The 19,939-nt window shown below is 46.5% G+C and overlaps 9 protein-coding genes across 9 annotated transcripts; 4 read left to right on the top strand and 5 right to left on the bottom strand.

Annotated features, from left to right (window-relative positions):
* Positions 1–298: 298 nt before the first annotated feature.
* Positions 299–2,834, top strand: N7469_006306 (fungal specific transcription factor domain-containing protein; the record flags this gene model as incomplete). Its single annotated transcript, XM_056645224.1, has 5 exons — positions 299–1,273; positions 1,328–1,450; positions 1,500–1,550; positions 1,615–1,739; positions 1,793–2,834. The coding sequence occupies 5 exons, from the start codon at positions 299–301 to the stop codon at positions 2,832–2,834; spliced, it is 2,316 nt and encodes a 771-aa protein (XP_056500462.1).
* A 371-nt stretch (positions 2,835–3,205) lies between these two features.
* On the bottom strand, positions 3,206–4,033 carry N7469_006305 (peroxiredoxin-like family protein; the record flags this gene model as incomplete). The annotated part of the gene is made up of 1 exon (XM_056645223.1): positions 3,206–4,033. The coding sequence occupies one exon, from the start codon at positions 4,031–4,033 to the stop codon at positions 3,206–3,208; it is 828 nt and encodes a 275-aa protein (XP_056500461.1).
* Positions 4,034–4,624: 591 nt separating this feature from the next.
* On the bottom strand, positions 4,625–5,231 carry N7469_006304 (copper transporter family protein; the record flags this gene model as incomplete). Its single annotated transcript, XM_056645222.1, has 2 exons — positions 4,625–5,122; positions 5,178–5,231. 2 exons carry the CDS (start codon positions 5,229–5,231, stop codon positions 4,625–4,627), a joined length of 552 nt encoding a protein of 183 aa, XP_056500460.1.
* Positions 5,232–5,645: 414 nt separating this feature from the next.
* On the top strand, positions 5,646–7,619 carry N7469_006303 (ferric reductase family protein; the record flags this gene model as incomplete). Its single annotated transcript, XM_056645221.1, has 1 exon — positions 5,646–7,619. The coding sequence occupies one exon, from the start codon at positions 5,646–5,648 to the stop codon at positions 7,617–7,619; it is 1,974 nt and encodes a 657-aa protein (XP_056500459.1).
* Positions 7,620–7,743: 124 nt separating this feature from the next.
* N7469_006302 (uncharacterized protein) lies at positions 7,744–8,719 on the bottom strand (the record flags this gene model as incomplete). Its single annotated transcript, XM_056645220.1, has 2 exons — positions 7,744–8,424; positions 8,495–8,719. Coding segments are annotated over 2 exons (906 nt in total), but the record flags the coding sequence as incomplete, so codon positions are not given.
* An 889-nt stretch (positions 8,720–9,608) lies between these two features.
* On the bottom strand, positions 9,609–11,020 carry N7469_006301 (NAD(P)/FAD-dependent oxidoreductase; the record flags this gene model as incomplete). Its single annotated transcript, XM_056645219.1, has 3 exons — positions 9,609–10,595; positions 10,696–10,821; positions 10,931–11,020. 3 exons carry the CDS (start codon positions 11,018–11,020, stop codon positions 9,609–9,611), a joined length of 1,203 nt encoding a protein of 400 aa, XP_056500457.1.
* Positions 11,021–11,396: 376 nt separating this feature from the next.
* Positions 11,397–13,477, bottom strand: N7469_006300 (putative GARP complex subunit (Sac2); the record flags this gene model as incomplete). Its single annotated transcript, XM_056645218.1, has 2 exons — positions 11,397–11,471; positions 11,528–13,477. The coding sequence occupies 2 exons, from the start codon at positions 13,475–13,477 to the stop codon at positions 11,397–11,399; spliced, it is 2,025 nt and encodes a 674-aa protein (XP_056500456.1).
* Positions 13,478–13,743: 266 nt separating this feature from the next.
* On the top strand, positions 13,744–14,875 carry N7469_006299 (Eukaryotic translation initiation factor eIF-5A). Its single transcript, XM_056645217.1, has 4 exons — positions 13,744–13,762; positions 13,954–14,220; positions 14,306–14,438; positions 14,504–14,875. Exons 1-4 carry the CDS (start codon positions 13,751–13,753, stop codon positions 14,566–14,568), a joined length of 477 nt encoding a protein of 158 aa, XP_056500455.1. The 5' UTR covers positions 13,744–13,750; the 3' UTR covers positions 14,569–14,875.
* Positions 14,876–15,206: 331 nt separating this feature from the next.
* On the top strand, positions 15,207–18,745 carry N7469_006298 (RNA polymerase I-specific transcription initiation factor Rrn7; the record flags this gene model as incomplete). Its single annotated transcript, XM_056645216.1, has 11 exons — positions 15,207–15,311; positions 15,413–15,503; positions 15,574–15,683; positions 15,740–16,011; positions 16,078–16,183; positions 16,249–16,387; positions 16,439–17,259; positions 17,660–17,770; positions 17,870–18,193; positions 18,425–18,535; positions 18,659–18,745. The coding sequence occupies 11 exons, from the start codon at positions 15,207–15,209 to the stop codon at positions 18,743–18,745; spliced, it is 2,277 nt and encodes a 758-aa protein (XP_056500454.1).
* Between the last annotated feature and the right edge of the window lie 1,194 nt (positions 18,746–19,939).

The following is a 19,939-nucleotide window of genomic DNA, read 5'->3' as shown; positions in this document are numbered from 1 at the left end:
GGTTTGAGTAGATACCAAAGAACGTCCTTACGAATGCAATGTCTGCCATAAGAGATTCTCGCGAAGGTAAGAATTACCAGAGCTTCTTCTCTTTATCTTTTTTAGAAAAGAAAAAAAATGACGTCGATCTACGCCCCACTTGTGCTCCGAATATCGCGTCGGCAAACGATCTAACGAACGCGTATACAGTGATGTCCTAAGCAGACATGCGAAAGGCCACAACCAAGGTGCGACACCCAGTGCGGCTCGATCAAAAGATGTCACAGTTGGGGAGTCTCATGATAGACGCCAATCTACAATGGTTGGGATCTCTCCAATGATACCAGGCACAGAGAATGGCAATCAGCTTTTACCTAATGTCGGCACTCCGGCGCATCAATTTCCTTCTATCGCGACACCTCAAGACCAAAGTCTCTCGGTCAATGGAGTCCCGCCATCATCGTTGGACTTTTTGGCGGATATCTCTGCAAACCATGGTCGAAACGGAGCAGACATGAACCCAATGATGGTCGATGAGCAACAGCCATATTTCGGCTGGAACGAAACAACACCGGCAGCGCAATCTCAGCGAAATAGCCTAGCTTTCGACTCAACATCGAGTGATATGCTACAGCTGTGGCTCGAACCACGCACTGATGTCACTTCCAATCATGGATCTCTAGATTTTACCAACGGCAATTTCCCGCTAATGGGCGACCCATCAATGGTCACTCAGGACCAGCATCATCGCCAATCTGTTGATAGCTCTAAGTCCAGCAATGAGAATATCCCGAATGAACGGTTCCTTCGCGTTCAACGGTGTTGGTTAGCTCCGCCCAATCATACTGGACGTATCATGAACAGCCTGTGGCGAGATGTTGTGCACACGGATGTCGACAATGTATTTGCTGTCAATTTATTATCACTGTCCCACGGTGAATCACCTTCAATACAAGGGTCACGGTGTGGCATTGACGAAGATTGCAGGCGTAGACTTCAGGCCGCCATTGGTCAAACAGGTCTTGCTTTCCCCCAAATGCCATCTCCACACAACGGGGTTGCCTCCCCCGCGACGACCGGCTCCAACTTCATCCCTCAATTCCCTCCTGCCGAGATTTTAGATATGGCACTTGATCTCTATTTTCGCACATTTCACCCACTTGTGCCATTTGTACATCTACCAACTTTTTCTGCCAAAACAACCCGCCCACTGCTTCTGTATGCCATGTGCCTTATTGGAATGATGTTGCTTGGCACCAAGGGGACCGCCAGTTTTGTCTCAAGAGACTTCCCGGTAGGGCAATCAGTTGATACAGTCATATTGCAGTCGGGCTAATGAGAGCAATAGAATATGCTTGAAAGAGTCACTGCCGAAGTAGCAAAGTGCACAATGGGCGTTGAATCTCCCTCTAGCACGTTGTCTATTTTCGCGACAGCCTTTCTATTCTTGAATTTGGCTGTTTTGACAGGGGTATGAGTCAGTTCATATCTTGGTAGTCATCTATACTGACGTTCGGCAGGATAAGACACATCTGGAGCAATGCCAGATGCTTTACGTTAATTTAATGTCGGTGAGTAACGGGGGAGAGTGATTTAATACCCAACTGGGAAGTGCAACAGCTAATCAGAATATAGATTACCCAAAGACATGGGCTTTTTGCAGCCACCGAAGGGCAAATATTGGACATGAGTCTCTTCGAGGCTGTACCTGACATCGACATGCGATGGAAGGCATGGAGCAAGGTCGAATCTACCAAAAGGTAAATGATCACCCTCCCATTTCTAAGTGACGGTGTTTAATTTCTCTCAATAGGGTTATAATTGGACTCCTTCTATTAGATTCCTGGTACTCCTCTTTACTTTCAACAAGTCCTATAATCATCCCAGACTCTATTCAACTCATAATGCCCTGCAACGAGGCTCTTTTCCGCGCACACTCGTCAATGCGATGGACACAACTTATTCGCAGCGGAAAGAGGATATTGATGCCAACTGTGCTGGCACCGTCGGAAAACATCAACATTCCAGCCATCGAGGGACCGACTGACGAATTATCGATTCAAGCTGTACTTGCAATGGTTCAACTGCGCCAATCAGAGGCATATCATCGATTACTCTCCAATCGCGCAAGCTACCCTTTTGCTCCCTGCCACACATATGCAATGGATGGTCGAGCCAGGTGTCTCCCATCTCTCCAATTCCAAATCATTACGAATTATCGCGAATACATGGAAAAAATGAATCCCAACGCTTTGGTTATGTGGCATCATATGTGCATGATGCTCACAGCCGATATCCAAATCTTTGACTTTGCCGCTGGTCGAGCTGGTCCTGCGCCAGCCAAGAAGGCACTCGATGATATTGCCGAATGGTCCCAAACACCTGCTGCCAGACGATCGTGTCTTCACGCCGCTCATATTCACAAGTCGATGACCAATCGAAAGGCTTCAGATAACCCTACCTTCCATTCCATCTTATCTGTCTTCTCCGCGGCGCTTGTCCTAGGTCTTTACACTTTCATGGTTCCTAACTCTACCAGCACACCATCCACCATGGGCTCGATTGAGTTAATGGACGATGTCGACTGGCAGCAGGTCGGCACGGATGGATTTACGAGCTTCATGGAGCCGAGGGGAAGTCAGTCGTTTTCGCCGACTGACGATCCAGCTGTCAACTTCATTCGCAACGGTGCGACTATTTATCTTCGAGGGGTTCCCTTGCAGGGGGGATACCAATCCGCTCGTCGGATCCTCCTTGACTATGCCGGCCTACTCAAGGACTCTGGTAAATGGAGTGTCAAGAAGTTTTCTTATGTTCTGCATATCATGAGTGATGTACTGATGGACGTGGAGTAATCTGAAGACTTCTGAAGCTTATATCTGCCTTTTTACTACTTGTACACTGTATCCGATACAATTTGGTTGATACCACGAGGTCTCTTCTAGTAAGCCTGGCCAAATTTTGATCTATGTAGCCGTTACGCTTGAGAGGAATTTGTCAAATACCTCCCTCTAGAGTCATCTCGTTCTTCTTATTAAGCTAATATCTATGCTTACTAGTAAGGTGTGCAAATCGAGCATCAAAGGCGGCATTACTACCAGGTATCAACTAAGTAACTTAGATATAGTCATGACATTCGTGTGTAACTCCGACTATGAAGGAAACCAAATACATAGGCGGCCAGCCCAAACACAAAAATAGAACGCAATATTCCTGAAAAGGAATTTCACAGATTCTCGGCTTCCTGTTTGTCATTCTGCGACTCTACAGCGATATCACTTTCTTGAATCCCTCCATTCTGCGCCGACACATCCGCACTCGATGGCGGAACAACCTCAATCCCTTCACGAAACTCATCCGTCTTCAAAATATCCACCAATTGCTCCGCCGTAAGATGATCATTCGCAGCCTCCATTCTATGTGCATACCTCAATTTCCCATTCACAAAAATCCACTCTCCACCCTGTTGATCCCAACTCCCGCCTCTAAAACCAGCCATTCCGCGTTTCCAGATCTGCTTCATGCAGATCATGAAGGAACTTCTCAGTGAATGTTCTGTGTATGGAGGTGGATCGGTAAAGGCAGTTGTTCTCTTCATTTCTAATTTATCGTATATCTTCCCCGTTGGATCGGAGTAGATGGGAAAGTCGTCTGTTGTTGTCTCGATGTACGGTACTATCCCGTCGGAATCGCCACATCCGATGATGATAACTTGAGCTGGTCGTGCATTTGGTGGGACTGTGGATAGAAGTCGTTCTTTTATTTTACCTGCGAGATTCCGGACATAATCCTGATCGTAGGTGCAGAACCAATGACGGACTAAAGAATGAAGAAACGAATGGTTAGTCTTGGAATCTGTCGGATATCGAGAAAGAGCAACTTCTAGCTCACCAAATATGACAATTGTGGTTATTGAGTCACCTTTCCCTGCGACTAACTCGCCGAATCGTACTGAGTCGCCATTCTGGGTCTTGATTTCGATCTCGAAGGCCTCGTGCAGTGTTTCATCGCTTGGGAAGGTAGGCCATTCACAAGAGACTTCCAGGTCAGCCATCTTGTTTAGTAAACTAAAGTATTTACTGCCACTTGAAACTCGTGGAATTTGGTATTCATCAAAGCCATCCAACTTTCCAATTGTCAGTCCGCCACAGAACAGTCGTTGCATCCAACGTCTAGACCAGATGACATCATGACAGCCGCATTTAACCAGACGATTAGCAAATTCAATTCGAGTTTGAATGAGCTGACATACTAAGTAGACTGGGCAAATTACACTTTCTGTTCTTAATAATTGAAAATTATTGAATGGTTCTCTGATTCTCTGATCTATGGGGGTGAGCCGGTTAGGGCTAGGACCCTCGTGGACTAGCAAATGCGTAGACTCGAATACAATGGACTTGGCCTGTGCTCATATCTGGTATAGATACTATTTGATTAATCAAAATGGAGCTCTAGAATATAATACATAGTTAAGATACATGATAGATAGCAGTATTAAGAGTGGAGATACTGTATACTAATGAAATTCATGATATTCGTATATGCATTAATTATATGCATAGTATGCGTAGACTGATAAAACCAGCTTCACCAGTATACCTGTTAATAAGTATTTACAATGAGCGATCAATGGTTGATCAATAGATCACCCACAGCACACAGTAGTCTCCTCGATCCCTTTAGCTTCATCATGAGTCGAATCCAAATCAATCTGAACAACCATCCAATCGCACAAGAATTTGCCCAATCCTGCCCCAATAAAGATGCAAATGATCACGTAGACATTGAAATACATAGCCAGCAACATGACAATATAAGCTCCTCCAAAAGTCAACGCATGAATCAGCGCCCGCGCTAATTGCTGAACGGGAGTCACTCGAAATCGAATTACCCCTCGAGTGGAGGTGGAGGAGGAGGAAGTCTTATCGACGTGCGTGACGAAAGCAGCTTTTTGCGCCACGGCTTGGCGTTCAAATTGGCGCGTCAGGAAATTATCGTATTCCTTGCCCATCCGACGAAATGCTTCCACCAGCATAACAAGTAGAATCACACCGATACAAGTAGCAGCAAACATGCCATTATTTTGAATCTGCCATCCCTCTGAAAGAAAGCAAGCATCGATGGTGTACCAATTAAACAGCATCTGTCGTTTTTGTATTAGTGGAGTCGGCCAAGATTCCTCTGTTCTTGGCACTTACAGAGATTTTGCACTCATTGCCTGAGCTACTGGAGCCCATGTCCATGCCGTGCATGGTGAATTAGCCGCTGAGGGGAGGGGATGGAGGGGGAAGAAAGAGGAATAATGGATGTATTCAAGTTCAAATTGTAGATGTGAGACTATCGCGAAGACCGTGGCTTATTGGTATCTTATAAACCTGGATAGGCCTGGGCCAAGATCCACCGCGGAGATTTCCCCCGAAACCGACGATATTCTGCTCAAATGTTCTCATCGGTGGTTTCAGGGTGGAAATGGGGAATCGTGCCATTGAGGCATTTCGAGGGTATTCAGTTGATAGTATTAATACTCGTCATCCCAGACTCCAGTAGAGATCTGTCTATTACTACACATTTGAGCCACTTCTTTCTCATGAATTCCTAATTTCTCTAACGAATAGGCCATTTTCGAGTTTAGCTGTTTTGTCTCGGCATCATTGGTCACGGCCAAAATGGCCCTATCATCCTCATCATCACTTTTAAATGTTCGTCACATTCAAAATTTAAGCGCGGCGACAGCCCTAGAGCCTCATTGGGGATATGCCGACCGGGCAGTCCCTTGTACCAGTGATGCAGGCTCTTGTGCATATCTCGATGTCGTCTATTCCGCCCATGATCGGGGCATGCTTTATTCCGGTATCTTTTGGTCAATCATTGGCGCGATTTTACTACTCTGGACATGTTGGAGACACTATGACCGTCCCATGATAACTCCTGTCCTTGTGGCTCCTCAATTATCCGGCCTATACAAACTTCGTCGCTCCGTTGCCGCATTCAAGGCTCAATTCCTATTGCCGGATGCGTGTCGTTGGATATTCGGCCGTACAACTCGCCTACAAGTTCTCATACTTGCTTCATTATCGGCATATCTGCTTGTGTTTAGCTTTGTTGGCATTCAATATAACACTTGGGTCACGCCCGTATCGGGCAAGGCGAATACTTACAACACTCGCTCGAGCATTGGTCCCTGGGCAGACCGTATTGGCATATTGGCGTATGCGCTTACTCCCCTCTCGATCTTGTTGAGTAGTCGAGAGTCATTCCTTTCTCTCATTACAGGCGTTCCATATCAGAGTTTCAATTTCTTACATCGATGGCTGGGATATATCATTTTCGTGCAAAGCTCGCTCCATACGATTATGTGGTGCATTGTCGAGCTCAGACTCTACCAACCGCAACCATCCGTCGGTATTGAATGGGTCACTCAGACCTATATCGTATGGGGAATTGTGGCTATGATCCTCTTACTTTTACTCTTTGTCCTCAGCACACCATGGGGTATCAGAGCCACTGGATACGAGACCTTTCGGAAACTCCATTATGTTCTTGCAATGGTGTATATCGGAGCATGTTGGGGTCACTGGAAACAACTCAAGTGCTACCTATGGCCATCACTTATCTTCTGGTTTTTAGATCGTATCGCCCGTCTGGTGCGTACTGCGATTTTGCATTATCACCCGAATCAATTTGATCAATCACGAGTCCTAAGTTTCAAGCCTGCGGAGGCAGCCATCACGCGGTTTGCGGATGCAGAAGATGGCGATATCATCCGGTTGGATCTGGAAAATTCTCAAGATCTATGGTCCCCTGGTCAACATTATTATTTGTGCTTTCAGAAAGGAAGTATCTGGCAATCTCACCCATTCACACCACTCAATGCACCAACCTTATTGCAGGGTAAGGTGAAACATTCATACATCTTCCGAGCAAAGAAAGGAGAAACGAAGAAAATTGCCGATCTCGCTGCTTCCGGCGCCTTAACGACACCAGTCATCCTGACTGGCCCTTACGGTGAATCCATAATGGAAGAATTAACACCTGACACGAACATAATCTGTGTCGCTGGTGGTACGGGAATCACTTATGTTCTCGGTGTAATTCTAGAGGTAGCAAAACAAGCACCCTCTCCAAACCGGAAGATAGAGCTCATTTGGGCAATCCGACACACATCCAACACCGAATGGATAAGCGAAGAGCTTTCCCTCCTAAGAAAAGCCAAAAAGGATCTGAATCTCAAAGTGAGGATATTTGCCACAAGGGATTCTAACAGCAGGCCTCACTCTATTGAGCTGGATGATGTTGATCCTACGGCCATGCTTGCTACTGAGGAGAAAAAGACTGTCGAAGTGAATCCCGTCTGTCCTGTCTCTGATTCTGATATCTGTGACTGTTCAAGCGGTGGGTCAGTTGAGAAACTTGGTGGCTCAGCAAATAGTAGTCAGAGACATCCGTGTCTTCACAGAATGATTCCAGGCTTTCTGGAGCAAACTATCAAAGGGCCTACTACCGTCTTTGCCAGCGGGCCTGGTGGGATGATTAGTGACTTACGCAGTATTGTTGCTTCTTGTAATTCCGGCTCTAAAGTCTGGAATGGGCAGGCTAGGTTCGATGTCAGTCTTGTTTGTGATGATCGTTTGGAGTGGTAGAATGGTGAAGCATTCTTTGTACATATTATATTATTCACGTCAATGGACTTGACGCTTTGAACATACATCTATGAGCTTATATTTTCATCCTTCATTCGTTATAAAACGTTCAAATGTCCAATTCTCACTCTATATCTCTCGAAGTAGAGTAATTGTTCAAAAGTCCGAGATCGATGTACCCAAATCCTTCTTGGCTGCCAAACCCAAAATTGCGTTTGCAGCGACAAGATCCGTAACACATAACGCCAATACTCTTATATACGATCAATCTCTCCGACGTCCACTTATTCAGGCCATCCGTGGGCTCCGAGCCAAGTGACCCTTCGCGTTTCCAACTCAGTACTTCACCAATACTCAAAATCTGGTCTTTCGTCAGATCAGTTTGTACAATCTCTCCTGCATGAATCAGAGCATGCTTCTCATCATCGACTATCACAGTCCCTGTCAACCCACCAGTACTATTGAAACCCGGCGTCTGTGTAACATAATGAATGATAGCAGGGTCTACCTCAATCATATCCGGCTGCCATGAACCAACCGCCGAAATGAAAGGATATTTACCTCCCCTCTTATCTAGTTTCAAATATTCCAGAGGAAAGAGTGGTACTCTGGACGATACTGTGCAGAATATCGCATCTGCCTGCGCAAGAAGCATCTTCAAACGCGACTGAAAATCATCCTCTGTTGTAATCAAACTTTCCAACTGACAGGATGACGTCCAATAAGCTTGATTATTGTCATAGACGGTTTCAATAAGTTCCTGCGCTCGTTCAGAAGATCGATTGACAATCGTTATAGTCTTGATCTCATCTCCTCGCAAAGCGAGCGCAAGTCGACTATGCCAGAGCGCTTGTTTTCCAGCTCCGAAGATTTACAATGTTCTCAGTATATTCGCTCCAAAAATATGGGATCATTGCGCTCATAGTCGTGCGATAACCTGTAATTTCCTCCACGTTCAAAACGCCCGTGGGAAGACCGTATTTATCAACAAGAACCACGATTCCATATAGGGCTTGCTGATTTCGACTCGCTGTCGTGGACTCAGATGCCTCGGAGGCTGGAGCTGGAGCTGGATGTACGATGATCTTTGTTCCCACATGGTCTGGCGATGTAAATGGTCTGAAAAGGATTTTCTGGCCATCTGGTCGATTGATTATGCCCGGGCTTGGTTGGTACTCGCTTTCTGTTCCGGGAGAGATTGAAATTAAACAGTCCTCAATCACTCTTTTAAATCCTCTCGTCTCTTCTTTTGAGAGACTGAGGAGAAGTTGCCTGATGGCGCCATCGCCGAGGACAGTGAATTTGCTCCTTCTGGGAAGGAAAGATGATGATCTGTAGGGCACAGGAGTAAACGAATGTTTCGAATATCTGTTGAAGATGCAAATTTCTTCTATAAGATCGTTTCTCGACTCTCTTTCGTCGTGTCTTATGGATATTATACTGGATACACTCTCTGAAACGGAGCTCGACGCCGACTTTATCGTGCTCTCGCCGAATTCAACCCCGCACAGCATCAACTCCATAATCTGTTGGAAACCCTACCAGTCTTCCCAAAGCTTTCTCGAATAATTTGAGATGACTATGAAATTCTTGGACACAATGTTGGCGTGCGTCCCGCCAGAAGCTCAGGCATTCGAATCGAGAGGGAAGAGAAAGATGGTCAAGGCATTGTCCATGCTTATGGTTGGTTTCTTTATGCAAAATCTCCCAAGCATTTGCTGATTTATGGGATATAGGATTTTAACGGTGGATATATTCACTCATTTGGAGCTGCGCATGCTGTACTTGAGCTTGTCGAGGATATTTTGCTTCCTCTACGGTCTTCTAAGATGTAGTGTCCGAACAAGCCGACGAGATATTATCTGACATATATTGTCATTCAGTACTAGTCACCTATAGTACTAGTACACTGCCCATTCTTTTCACAATTGGAATGTCCTTCTATTTCTGTATGCCGCTGAATAACAAACATGATCATCTATAGCTGTACTAGCGATATAGAATTTTGTCGACCATCTCTCCGATAGCCAAAGAGCTCGTCAGCCCGGGACTTTCAATACCTAGTAGATTCACAAATCCTGGGAAGCCTTCTTCTTCCTGAATGACAAAGTCCTGGAAAGTTTTCCCTATATTCACGCCACCGCCTCGGCTCAATTTAGGTCGAATACCACAGTAGTCGAGCGAGATGGCTGATGGATCCACACCTGGCATATATGCTAGGATCTCCGGAATCGCCTGTTCTAAACGTGCAGCACTAGGCTGGAGATCATTAGGATCATCCACCCATTCAACATCGGGTCCAAATCGAATTCGTCCTCCCATATCAAGAGTCAAATGAGTCCCCAGTCCTCCGTGTCCTGGTACTGTAGCAGGGTATACAAGAACTGATGTCCTTGGCCGAGATCCGCCGTATGAGAAATACGTACCCTTCGCGTAGTGTGGCTCTCGGTGCCGTTCCGGCGGAAGAATGAGGTTGTTAATGGCGCATGCGCCGTGTCCAGCACTATTAATCAACGTTTCTGTTGTAATAGTAGTCACGGACCCATCTTCGTCCGAAACCGCGGTGATCTCATAACCATCACTTACGCGCTCGACACCAGTAACCCTGGTCTTAAACGCAATATCACCACCGAGATTCTCGAAGTCACCTTGTAAATAAGTCATCAACGAGTGACTGTCGACAATGCCCGTGCTTAAACTTTCAACAATTCCGGCATCCGCTTTGACATCGGGCTCGCGACGGGCCGCTTCGTCGCGGCCGACGAGCCGGGTCGGTGCATCGCCTAGGGTTTGTGCATGATTGTGGACCCGCAGACAGGACTCCCACTGCTCGTCTGTTTGGGCGACAATCCATTTCTTGGTGTTTTTGTGTGGGATTGCGTGCTTCGAGCACAGATCGTAGAGCATGTTACGGCCTTGGATACAAAGCTTCGTTTTGAGGGAATCGGCGGGATAGTAGAGACCGGCATGAATGACCTGCATAGGGTGCATCCAATCAGTTTGGGAAGCTTCCAATGCGGCTCAAAGTTGATGTGTCCAGGGGTGACATGTCGGTTTCTCATTTGCTGCATCTTACCTCGGAATTCCGACTGCTGGTTTCGGTTCCTGGCGCATCATGTCTCTCGAGGAGGATAGTAGAAGTACCTTCGCGAGCTGCTACTTGTCGGGCAGCTGCAAGTCCGACAACTCCAGCGCCAATGACCTTGCTTTAGTTAGCTAGGGAGAACTCGTCTGAAGGTACTGAAGGTACACATTGGTAGGCATGGGGTCACTCGAGCTCAACTGATAGCTCGATACAAAGAAGCACCCACCGCATGCGTAAAGTCTGCGCGGCAGACTCGACTGCTCGAGAAGCAGCGACTGAGGACTGGAGCTCTCCTGACAGCTCTCCTTATGTACATTTTGGACAAGGGCTGGGGGAGTGCAACTGTCTGAATTGGAGATGAGATGGGCACCGCGATAAGCTTAAGGCCCCGCCCGAGCGGCCGAGAGAGCGCCGATCTCCGACTTCCCTCTTTAATACTTGGACAATCATCTTATATTTAGTTGGAAATACCTAAAGAACTGTTTAATCTTTGTTCTTTGATTTTATAGAATCTCATTCATCATACAGCACCTGTAGATATTTAGGTATAGAGTCTACAATAATAAAGAGTGAGAATAGGTCATGAATGATTATATTAACTGCTTATATGCTAGTTATATCCAGTGGAGAAGGACAGTTTAAATCAGAGGGAACAATACTTCCCACACGCTATGCCACACGCTATGCAGTTCTTAACGCTTGCTACAACTCTTCAACATCTCATCCAAATGCTGACGTTGTTCCACTGCTAATTTGCCTTGGGTATCCTAAATTTTGTCAGTCATTATGCGATTGCAATTAATAAGAAAGTCCAGGAACATACACTAATAATAGTCAAGATCAAGGAATAATTGTTGAAAAGGAAGCGTTCCCTGCGCTTCGCATCCGTACCGTTTCGACTGAGCTTTGCCAGAAGATTGTCGAATTCGGAGCTCAGTCGAGCCAAACTATTTGATACGGGCTCGTCATCGCCGGCATCACTACTGAGGACAAGAATGCCATGCATTAATTGACCGAATCGTTGAGTTAAGAAGTGCGGCGCTGAGGAGTTCTTCAGGTCGTCGCCACCTGCAATCGAAAGAGCAGAGACCGCGCTTCGCCCTGTATTAGATCCAACCCGCTTCAACGACTCCCCATGCAGGTCCATGATGACTTGGAAACGAGGCCATAGTTGCATATTGATTCCATTCACATATGAATCAGCAACAGGTACCTTGCGTCGTTGCAGCTCAAAGGCCGAGTGCTGATTCAGGCGAACGCACATGAGCACTCCAAGTGAGTCTGTGGTGGTTTCAATGAGCTTTTTCGTTAGATTGGACCCAAGTGCGAACGAGGGTTCAAAGATATCCGCGGCCATCCGCGAGATTTGATGAAAGGTCATAGGTGGGAAGAATTCGGTAAGGAATGAATACTCTGCAGAGACATTGTCCACTAGAGCGACATTGAAGTTCCGGAATGGTGTTTCAATTCCATGATAGGATTGATCTTCTTCGGCGAGATAGGACGACAGTGCCTGCTGGTTTCCATTTCGAAGTATATCAATTCTGCGACCCAGAGAGAACGGGTCATGGGCGGCAGAGCCAGCTCGGCCACTCTGGAGGATATTACTTGCTCTACTTCCGTGGGGATCGCCCCCAAGAACTTCATTTCGGTCGCTCGGATATACCTTGATTTTGTCAAGGGCTTGAAGATAGCGAGTGAAATTGGAGGTATAGTACCAGCGCATTGTGTTGATATATGCCTGGGAGATCTGTCCGGCAAGCTGGGGGTGGCCTTTGTAGAGATAACTGAAGAGATCTTTGAATTTCACCAATCGCTGTTGTTGGATGATTTGCACGTTGATGTTGGGCGATCGAATGGCTCGAATTTGTGATACCAAGTAGTCTCGAATCCGTTCGATCGCTTTATCTTTGATATTGATTAGCAGAGGCCTTACATCTTCGATGGCTTTGAAACCGCTAGAAGAGGACGCCTTGGCTTCGATGCCCGCTGTTCGCGAATCGATCTCATTCAAAGCGCGGACCCAGGTTTCATCCATCGGACCCTCCGCGATAGTGCGGACAGCTTTGGGTGAGATGCTAATTTCCTCCACGGCAGGACCTAAGAGTTTTTCCACATTGCGTCGGTTTTCCAGCATCGCGTTCAACTGCGTCGATCGAGTCTGCAGAGTCTCGATTTCTGCCGATACGGCTCCCAATTCGTTCGAAAAGTCATTCAGATACATTTCAACCGATTTTGATACATCATCACAGCCAGTGATTGAGGTATGTAGCTCCTGGAACTTGTCGCGCTCCTGTTCGAATTGCTGGGCCGTTTGCGCATTGACATCGCCATCATTACTTGGACTCTTTCGCGCTGGGGGCGGATCTGACTTGGCGACGAATTCCTCTAAGCTCAGCCCATTGAAATCAATGGATTCAACCAGCTGGTTTGGTCTCGTGTAGGATTGATCTGATAGTTGCGGAACATCCTTTGGTGGTTGCTCTCTCCCAATAATCCCATTCAATACCTCTAAAGGATCCGGGACCGCAGGAGGACGTGTTCGCTGGCCACTAACTTGCCTCGATCCTAGCCCATTTTGTGCGCTTGTAGCTTGATTAGGCAAGGAAGTTGTCGAGTCATTGGGACTTATCAACAGAGAGGTCGAGGAGGCTCTTGCGCCGGCCCCGGGGCGGTTATTATAGGGACCACGGGAGAGTTGGGAAGAGGATCGCCGGGGAAGGGAGGGATTTCGAGTTGGAGTGGACTGGCCAGAGATTCGGTCACACCACATCGTCAAATCGTGCGTGTGCGTGAATCCGGAGATTATTGCGAGAAAGAAGTATACCTTGAACTGAAGAGTAGTAAGGACCTCCGGCCAGTTGATACCAGTTGGCCGCGAGGACGACCCCCGGAGACGCTAATCCCGATTTGGTGGTAGCGACTCCCCCCCACCACAAAGCCTTTTTCTCGAGAGAAAACTTCTCCTCTTTCTCATCTCCCCTCCCTACAAACCATCTTCTAATTCCTCCTTTATTTCCTCCCCACCCCCCTTCACTCACTCACCATGGCTGACGAGGTATGCGCTATTATCCCCTATCCAGGAAATTTCATTTCCGACTCTTTCCCTCCCAATCGTCCAACTGCGAGCCCCGCATCTTTTGCGGCTCCCCTCTTTTTTTTTTTTACACATGCGACACATCCCATCCTTTGCTCGCAAATCACATTTTTGTTGAAGGAGAATCCCTTTTATACTAACGATATGAATAGCACGACATCACCTTCGAGTCCGCCGATGCTGGCGCGTCCACCACCTACCCCATGCAGTGCTCTGCTCTGCGTAAGAACGGTCACGTCGTCATTAAGGGCCGCCCCTGCAAGATTGTCGACATGTCTACCTCCAAGACCGGCAAGCACGGTCACGCCAAGGTCCACATCGTCGCCATCGATATCTTCACTGGCAAGAAGCTCGAGGATCTGTCTCCCTCCACCCACAACATGGATGTCCCCAACGTCGGCCGCAAGGAGTACCAGCTTGTGAGTGGCCCGGCCCCAGCGCCCTACCCCGCTTCCCCCCCTCCCCCTCCTGGACACACAAACTAACTTGCTTTGTTCCTCTTAGCTTGACATCACCGACGATGACTTCCTTTCCCTGATGAAGGATGACGGTGACACCAAGGACGACGTCAAGGTCCCTGACAACGAGGTCGGCCAGCGCATCGTCAAGATGTTCCGTGAGGAGGAGAAGGACGTCAGTAAGTGCATCTTGAAGTCCAATTATCTTCCGAATATGGATTTTGAATCTAACCAATTTCTACAGACGTCATCATCCAGACTGCCATGGGTGAGGAGGTCGCCATTGAGGCCAAGGAGGCCCCCAAATAAATGTCATGACATTGGATATCCCACATGTTATGTCAACCTTTTATGTTCCAAAATGGGCTTCTGTCCCCCCAAAAAATTCATCTTCAATGGTTCAATGAAGGATGTGGTTGCTTAGACAATATGATCACTCGTCAGTTGGCTTCGGAATCTTATCCGACATCTAGCCTGGGATGTAGGCTGGACCGATGAGAAGAATTGCTTTGGTTGGCATGCAACGTGTTGTCCGAACAGTTCTGAACTCCAGCATCTCATGATAGTGTGACGAACGAATAAATATGAAAGCCTTGCTCGGTTTCCTCATCTCAAGAATTAGCCTGCGTAGCAACATCCGCGTAAGCCATAGCAGATAAATCAGAACTAAATATTCTCGATTTCTCCTAAAGAAATCAGGGAAATACTACTAATGATTTATACTAGTAGTATAGCAAATATTCTTCATTAATATTCTATCTTAATTTGAATATTTGATTCACCCATTGAACCCTCGCCGTCTAATTACTCGTCAAGTAATTCCGGGACGTGGTTGAAAGTCGCAGCAAATGCGGTGGGCAGAAAAAAAGTTTCCGCGACGGTTTGGCAGCATTTCGCGCCGGGCGAACATTCCCACCCAACCAGCATGACCACCAATCTGCCTCGGCATGGACTATGTCACCCGAGGCATTTGCGGCCAGGAAGGATGCCGTGAAAGACGATATTATGTAGACAATGGTCTTTGGTTCTGTCGTCGCGGTCATTTGCAAGAGGTATGAGCGCTCCCTTTTATCAAACCAAATCATGTTGTCACTACAGCGTCGTATGTTTGAAACATGCATTTAGCGTAGAAATGCTAAATAATATTGTTTAGGGCCGACAAGTTGAAGATGATCCAGATGATTTTGGCATGCAGGGGAAGAAGCATAAGGTGAGGAAAGAGAAAGAAGAAGCCTCTCGGAAAAGTATGTCTGAAGCTATGTACTTGATGAAATCTCTTCATGGCATCAGGGCCTCTACTAACGCTTCTTAAAGCATATCGAGGCCGGTGGGCATACACGCTCTATCTACAGACCTACCAGTTGATATTGTGGAAGCAATGCCATGCTCTCGTCACAGACCATGGATTTCCAGAACAATTCGAGGTGAGCCTCTATATTTGGCTTCCTTTTAGATAGTTCTCTCTAATAACCTTTTACAGGGCGTTGTTCGAGATCTTTGGGCATTACGATTACGTGGTTTCTCTTCGCGAATCAATGAAAATATGAATGATGACGATGACGACGATGACGAACCGCAAATATTTAGCTCCCAAACAACACCAGCGGACTCCGGTGACGAAAGTGCTGATGAGTCTGGGTTCATGCCGGGTGGCCATATTCTCCAATGGCCTCGTTTGATGGACACCGTCGGTCTTTGCTATTTGGCAGCAGTCTTGATGCGTCTGCCTGTTTGCGTCGCTGATTTGCATCGGTAAGACTCCTGCTCTTTCTATTCGACTTTTGCTGTTTTCAGTTGGCTGACATTTTTAAACTTCAGCTTGATTGTACGGCAGGAAATACCATATATTCGGGCTACAAGAGGTGTTCCGCAAGAAATGAGCAGGAAACTTCCTCCAGAATTTATCAGAATGCTCGAAATTAATGTGAGTTTGCGTATTCATCGGATTTTGTTCTCAGTCGAAACATTGTCTAATAGATATTTCTAAAGAATATTCCTAAAGCCGAACGTATGCATCGTGGCTTAGTCGAGTTGGGTGTATTCTATAGAGACCGCTTCGGCATTACGCTTCCTCGTTTGAATGCACCTCTTGTTCTTTATCGGCATATCAAGAGAATGGCCGTTCCCAGTATGGTAATCAGACTATGTTTGTTGAAGCCTCATGCTAATTTGGACCCAGTTGATATCTATGAAATGACGAGAATACTTCAGGGCATGCTTGGCTTTACATTTGATTATCCTACCAAAATTCGAGGAAGTGGTCGTCGAGAAGCACTTCACTTGCCTGAAGTGCAGGTCATTGTCCTTATAATCATTGCGACCAAGTTGTTATTTCCTTTTGATGGGTTGAACAGAAACCCTCTTACCTCCAAGGAACCTGCTACACAAGCCGTGAATTGGGACAAATGGATCGTGGCCCAGCGACGCTTCAACCACCATGAACAGACAGGTGGTCAAATTGGAAAAGAGCAAATGATGCGCATCACAGATCAAGATGTGTTGGGAATGAATACCTCTGAAATCGATCAGTACATGGACTGGTATGAAAAGGACTGGCTGCACGATGTCAAAACGCCGAATCCAATTGCAGACATGTTCTCGCCTAGCCGACCAGAAGCCGGTGATGGGAGAAATCTCAATAATGAGCCAGTACCAACTTCCGGAACTGATACAAACGAGGCACTTGATACATTGTTGCGAGCTGTCATGGCAGATCTAAAGTCCACTTCGATCGATCCTGGCTCGAAGGGCTTGCAACCAGGTTCCTTGTACGCGCGATATCGATGGGAATCGCAACTTCCAGAGAACGCCCGAGCTTTCTACGAACTGGGCTCCCAGCTTGCGTCTGTTTCCTTGACAACACTTGTTAGAGTCGTATCAATCGCAGAATGGAGAATTGCAAAATTGCTCCTTGATCAACGACGTGAGGAATGGATGAAAGGCTTGGGGATGGATGAGGACGAAGCAGATGACCTGGATGAACAATTCTCTGATTTAGAGGTTTGATTTCTTATGGTTCATAATTAGCATTTTGGCGTTCAAATGGGTGATCTCATCATAATCCTTAGATATTAGGCGTTTTAAATCAATAAATCTGGTTTCTCAGCAAACACAAATAACATGGTACATTCTCTTCTTAGCCATAAAATACTACAATGCTGCTAGTTTCCCCCAGAGCTGTACGATGGATATGATTCAGGGAAATATCCCGAATGAGCCTTTTGTGGGATCAAATCCTCCTCGATAAATATGGACTGATCTATACTCAGACTGCTCTTGTCCATAGACTATCGCATCTATACTGCCAAGTATTACATAGTAGATCTGCATGACGCACTTTTCCAAAAAAAGAAGTCCTGGTCACGTGTACTCCCAAAGCGGGAGGACTGCTAGGGCTTAGGGCATTCGCCGTCGGTCCACCTTTGCTAAGCGAGAAATCCTCAAATTGTCATCGCCTCCTCCGCCTCGAACACAGCGACCGACCGCCGACACCAACGAAAACTCGCAACCAGTACGTGCCGTGATATGACCCTGAAAGTCGTTATTGAGACCCGTGAGAACATGCCGAGCTAACATATTCTTTTTCCGCGTGTTTCCAGTGCAGATGTAGGTCATCTTCAATCTCCGAACGCTTTCATCGTCCGCAAATCGATCTTGCCCCCTCTTCCCCCCTCTATCCGATAATTCGCGAAAGAGCAACATATCACCCACCGAACGACATGATGGATTTGGACTAACCGGGCTCGATTTTAGTTTCGTCAAGACCCTGACGGGTAAGACCATTACCCTCGACGTCGAGTCGAGCGACACCATCGACAACGTCAAGACCAAGATCCAGGACAAGGAGGGTATCCCCCCTGACCAACAGCGCCTGATCTTCGCTGGCAAGCAGCTCGAGGATGGCCGCACTCTGAGCGACTACAACATCCAGAAGGTATGACGCACCTCGGATTCCGATAATTACTTGATTGGATTGGACAGGGGATGGGCAAGGTCAAAGACAAGGATTGGGTATTTGGAATTTGGCATGGAATCGGACATCGACATTGACTAAACTACCGTCAACGCCGTCATTTTGAAGAGGAGGATTAGGATTGGCCTTGCTCCATCGACCTCGCCATCACGTCATGGGTTTAGAATTGTGACTAACACAATCGACTTACAGGAGTCCACCCTTCACCTTGTCCTCCGTCTGCGTGGTGGTATCATTGAGCCTTCCCTGAAGGCCCTTGCCTCCAAGTACAACTGCGAGAAGTCCATCTGCCGCAAGTGCTACGTACGTTGAATCCCATCCGCTGCTATCCTTGGTCCGATCGTTACCACAACAAAAAACCAGATGGAAAAACGAACAGCAATCTGCAATAATCAACCAAACATATACTAACATGACGCTCAACAGGCCCGTCTCCCTCCCCGTGCCACCAACTGCCGTAAGAAGAAGTGCGGTCACACCAACCAGCTCCGCCCCAAGAAGAAGCTCAAATAGACGACTCGCTTATTGGTGTTGTGTGCTCGGTGTGCTGGGGTGCAGAATCCAGGTCTGGTGTATGGCTGGAACGCGACACAGAGGTTTTTACATGGCGTTAGAAATGATGAAACAATCACAGCCAGTCATACTGTTTTTAGTTGGCACCTCTCAATAAGGTCGCAATCCATGAATTGAAGTAAAAGTTCAAACGTTCAAATCAGGCATCAGTCTATCAGCCCTTGCTTTTTGACTGTCGTTTCATTGTTTTATCCATTATATCCGATTGGACTTCTTGGTTTTTCAAGTATTCCATGTACGACCGTGCAAACGCCCTATGAAGGAAATTGAGGTCTTCAAATCATGCCGATACAAGATTCCACCATCTTTAGTGCCATTAGCTGTATGATGTAGTCACCCAAGTAAGCGCGCATGGAAATCCCCAGATCTACCACCGACTCGATGGATGGTGAATGAGATTTCCTAAGGTTGATATTGCGGGGGATCTTCAAGTTGAGCAATGCCCATGTCCACGACACGCCGTGGGTGTCACGTCTTGTCACTGCTAGTGACCAGTTATCAAATATCTAGTTAGCACTGACAATATCGTGGTACACACCTGTGTTTAATATTGCTCAATGTATAAATTTCACTGCAAACCCATCTCATACAGTTTGCTACCAACCCTAGAATGGGTATATATATAAAATCACGGTCCCAATAGCATCCTGTTTTAGAATGTTTCAAAAGTCAAAGGGGTCAGCAGCCCCTTTAGAAAGATAAGAATAGATTTAAGGAGATCCATCTCATAGCAAAACAATCCATTACCTTGATATCTGATTTGAAGGGGGAAAATATAGCATCTGTCCAAGCCTACTGTTATAAATCAGCACAATTATAGAAAACCGGAACGAGTTTGGTCAAGACTCAATCCTAAATGGGTATATATATAATCATATTATTAGTCCTCAAGGGTAGACTAATTACTAACTAGAAAATAACATTGGAACTGTGTTTAAAAATTCGAGCTTGAGGATCTTGAAATGCAATTGTGATATTCATTGGGACTATAGGCCATCGCTGGCTAGCGCGCATACACATACAATACATATGATCGAGTTCAGACCACATCAATAAGGAAACACAGACTCTACATGCTACCCGAGCAAGGCCGGCGACGATTCGAAGATCCTAATTTGTAATACTTAGGTCGTG

This window comes from Penicillium citrinum (genome assembly GCF_028827155.1).
Source record: "Penicillium citrinum strain IBT 23319 chromosome Unknown utg000005l:1.0-1900146.0:1.0-1900348.0, whole genome shotgun sequence".
NCBI lineage: Eukaryota > Fungi > Ascomycota > Eurotiomycetes > Eurotiales > Aspergillaceae > Penicillium > Penicillium citrinum.
This window is presented reverse-complemented; position numbering and strand designations above follow the sequence as displayed.